Source organism: Gouania willdenowi, chromosome 16 (assembly GCF_900634775.1).
Source record: "Gouania willdenowi chromosome 16, fGouWil2.1, whole genome shotgun sequence".
NCBI lineage: Eukaryota > Metazoa > Chordata > Actinopteri > Blenniiformes > Gobiesocidae > Gouania > Gouania willdenowi.
Window position 1 is genome coordinate 26,784,953 of NC_041059.1, and position 4,211 is coordinate 26,789,163.

General features: G+C 35.7%; 1 protein-coding gene across 1 annotated transcript; it reads right to left on the reverse strand.

Annotated features, from left to right (window-relative positions):
- Nucleotides 1-493: 493 nt before the first annotated feature.
- On the reverse strand, nt 494-2,431 carry LOC114478405 (hepcidin-like). The gene is made up of 3 exons (XM_028471474.1): nt 2,296-2,431; nt 2,137-2,214; nt 494-591 (listed from the first exon to the last, which is right to left on the reverse strand). Exons 1-3 carry the CDS (start codon nt 2,380-2,382, stop codon nt 505-507), a joined length of 252 nt encoding a protein of 83 aa, XP_028327275.1. The 5' UTR covers nt 2,383-2,431; the 3' UTR covers nt 494-504.
- Nucleotides 2,432-4,211: the final 1,780 nt, after the last annotated feature.

Consider the following 4,211-nt stretch of genomic DNA (forward strand, 5'->3'; position numbering starts at 1 on the left):
ACTCTGTATTTCTTTGATATTTCCTTGTGTGGTTTCACAGCAGCTCTGTATAATTGATAATAATCTGGATGTTAGGCAGACCTGCCAATGCTCTCACCCCCCACAACACAGAATATACTATACTATAGGTAGGATCAGAGCTGGACTCCACCAGCTCTTTGTATGTGAGAAATTAGCTTTTTAAATTCCAATGTATGTAGGACTAATTCAGTCAAGCTTGAACAGCATCCACAGGTCAGTTATTGTATTTCCCCTCACGTTCAATATGTATAATCTGTATGTTGTTCACAAGTCTATCAGTCTGCCTGTAATGAGTCATACCTGCTCCAATTTACCACCAGAATTATGTATGAAGTTAAGTTGCTATTATTCCTATACAGTAGTAGTAATTAGGAAGAAAGGCGGCATCAGAGATTATCATAGTGTTTCAGTTCTTTATTAGTCAGTCCAACAAAACCAGTGAGCTCACATTTCTGCTCCTGTGTTTTATGGAGGGAAAGTCTTTCAGGCATAGCAGCAGCGTTGACAGACTCCGTCTCTGCAGCATTTGCCACACACCAGTCCACGCTTCTGTCTGTTGTTAGAGAGCGTCTGTGTAAAAGATGAAACATATCACCATCATTACTTTTTCTGCATTGCTTCCATTTAGTACAGAGGAGCCCAAACTGGTTCCTATGGCCTCTGATTCCAAGGAGAGGCTGTTACTATGCTGTCTGTACAGCTTCAGATCAGAGGCAGGTGTGTTGGACCAGAGACATATGTAAAACCTGCAGAACTGTGGCCCTTCAGGATCATGTTTGGACCATACCTGTCAAGTATCCCTTTTTGGCCGGGAAACTCACGTATTTTACCCCTCTTTCCCGCCATCTTCCTGTATTATTATTTTCCCATAAATATCCCGTATTTTAATGTAATAATAATTAAATATGCCTTACTGAACTGAATGCCATCACGAGCCTCACGAGAACTGCCACCTGAAATGGCCTGAGTGACAGTTCTTGTGAGATTAGTGCTGACAGCAGCAACAAACCCTGAAACAACTCAGAAAAGAGATGATGAATGAAGACGTTCCGGCTAAAAAACTAAGAACTGGTGTAAATACGTTGTAAAATATGACAGAGTTTATCTTCCTAAAGAGCAGCAGATGGGACACAGTTACACGTTCTGTTAGATTAATAACTGAGATTTTAACGTCTCCCACAGCGGAAGGAACCACGTAAGTCACCATGAAAAGTCCACCAATCACAAGCTCCATAAATATACACTGCTTTATAAAGTGTTAAAGGATGTAAAGTCTGTAATAAATGTGTCTAATAAGTCATTAGTGAATACCAGAGAACCACATGAGTGAGCATGAGAAATTAAAAGAAAATGTATAATGAAAATAAAATGTAAATGTCTAACATAAAGACAAGCAATGTGAAATGAACAGTAAATATGCAACATGTTGACTTATATATAAACTGTAAGTATATTAAATTAACACATGTGCTTCATATACACATTAATGTTATTATTTAGGCTGTTTTATATTTGAGTTTTCTATTTTGGTGATATAGAAAACTATAATATTTCATATATCATATGAAACAAAATACGAGTTTTAAGAGTCGCTGCTTTTACTTCTCAGAACAACATGTAACGCTCAGTTAGATGATTAATGAGTGTCACATATTGATCAGCTGTTTGTTAATAAATGAGCCTGTGTAGCATTTTACATCAGCAAATTTAACACAGAATTGTTTTTCTGGTCAAACTTTTTTTAATAAAATTATCTAGATTTATATTGTATATCACCGTTTTGAGAAAAGATATTGAGATATGAGTTTTAGTCCATATTGCCCAGCCCTAGTAGGAATGTTCACAGCATTTCAGTGTTAATAAAGGTCGACCTACCAGATTCTAATCACATCATTGTATTTAGTAAGTGTTTGACAAGCGGCTATTTTAGATTTATTGTACACTTGTCTTAAAATATAAGGAATACTGGAGCTTGTTTGGGCGGGTGGGACGACATGTAGCAGGCGCCAGAAAATTTCCCTTATTTTCAAATCCAAAACTTGACAGGTATGGTTTGGACACCTTTGGTTTGTTACATCAGTGCATTTTTCAACTCCCTTACTCTGTGGCTCTTACCTTCATGGAGTCCATCACAGTCTCATCCATGGCACCACCTGGATTTGCAAAAAAGATGGTCTCCTCCAGTTCTTCACCCTGTAAACCAGATGGAAGATTGTCCACATTAGTACAACAAATCCTGACATGGCTGTAAGAGAATTCAGCTGGAGATGTGACCTGAAGGACTGGGACAGCAGAGCTCTGCTGGCTGCACATCACTGTGAGCACGATGGCCACTGCAACAAACACACTCAGAGTCTTCATCTCTACACTCTCAGCAGATCCACAAGATGTCAGATTTCTGTTAGGGACGCTTGTCAGCTTTTGAACATGTTCAACTGCAGAGTGTGAAGATATTTATACCCATTGGACCTCTGTTGCCTCATCACTGGGTTTTCAACATTGAAGAAAGCACTTTTTGAGTAATTGTTCTTGTTGACATTGACTCACTCTTACTGCTGTCCTTGTGGAGCCTTTTTATTGATCTGATCATATGAATTAACACTTGTACCCCGTCATCTCAGTATATCACCAGTGGTGGATAGAGTAAACAACAAAGGTACTCAAGTAAAAGTACTGTTATGTCATAATACAATTACTCAATTAGAAATAAAAGTACTCATGGAAATAAGCACTTGTGTTAAAGTAAAAAAGTACCTTGTAAAACAGCTACTTATGTTGTGAGTAACTTCAGATGCAATTTATTTCTTCAAAAACAAAGTATGACTCCCTGAATGAGAGGTTTGGATATATTCATAATGATACTTACATCACCTTTTTAAACAGGCCTTTCCTACATAGCACGCTACTCTCTGTTTCCTTTCATTCTCTTTTGATTGTTTATATCAATGCATGTTTTCATTGTATTCATTCAGATTTTATTGTTTATTATTTTATTTTTTCAATGTAAGTTGACCTTGAGAGGTTTTGAAAGGTCCCTAAGAAATAAAATTCCTTATTATTATTATTATTATTAAACTGAAGAGTACACAGCTGTAAACAAAGATCACAAACAAATGATCACAGCCTTTTCTGACATTTCATAGTTTATCCTCTGCAAAGTGTGTGTCAGTTTGTATTTGTTGACATTGGCACAGCAGAAATGTGAAACCAGTGGATCAACAAGCAGGATCATCAGTGGGAAATGTAGTTATTGCAGCATAGTTTACGGTAAGAGCTGATTATGTAATCAGAAATTACATAGTTGGTCAAGATTGTATAGTTCTTAGTTGAAATCAATATCAGGGAATAGTACATCAGCTATTAAAAACATGTTTAACTTTAATTACACTGCTGACTCATCATAGCTGCTTTATTCTGCCCAAGATAAAGCAAGAGAGATCAAGATACATGTAAATAATTTTGACTAAGTGTAAAAGTAAATAAATATTACTCCAAATATTGGAATATCTGTTTACTTTTCTCACACACAATCTTTCAAAACAGGCCAAAACTGAGCATGTGATAATCATCTGTAAATACTATTTAATGTTAACATATAAAGTGTTCTATGTGTATGTTTATTGTCTTTTTGAGACCAGAAATTCCTTCTTGTGATTCACAAAAAAAACTGTCTATCAAATGAACCTTCTTTACTTTATAGTCCAATGGGTAGCAGTGGAACTATTGAACTGGACATGCTGGGAGACACACTCAGTGGTGTGGTGATCCTCAGAAAAGTGGGTATACTCATTTTTTGCCCTTTTTTACATAAACAGAAAAACTCCCGATTTTAGAATGTGACAGTGAAGACCACTTTATTTGTAAAATATATTCAACATAAGGCAATCATGGTGTTTCACTTATATTGTTGAATATTTATTAATGTATTAATTAAAAACTTTAAATGTGAACTTTACAATGCATCCTCGTTCATATTTCACCTTGAATTAAAAACACAGCATAACTAGTCAGATAAACTCACAAGTGCACTGTCTTAAATTTAATTAATTGGTTTTTCAACAGCTGAACACTGTTTTTGCACATGTATGTATTTTATTTTTTTTCAGTGGATACGGAAAGTATTCAGACCCCTTTAAATATTTCACTCTTTGTTTCATTGAAATTTTTGCAAATTAATAAAAAAGAAAAAC

Bases quoted from the DNA above. Each gene is read 5' to 3' on its own strand.
- LOC114478405 (XM_028471474.1), bottom strand. From the start codon at position 2,382: ATGAAGACTCTGAGTGTGTTTGTTGCAGTGGCCATCGTGCTCACAGTG. The intron at 2,215-2,295 runs GTCACATCTCCA...TCTGGTTTACAG, and splicing joins CTGCTGTCCCAGTCCTTCAG to GGTGAAGAACTGGAGGAGAC. The intron at 592-2,136 runs GTAAGAGCCACA...TCTTTTACACAG, and splicing joins CTGTGATGGACTCCATGAAG to ACGCTCTCTAACAACAGACA.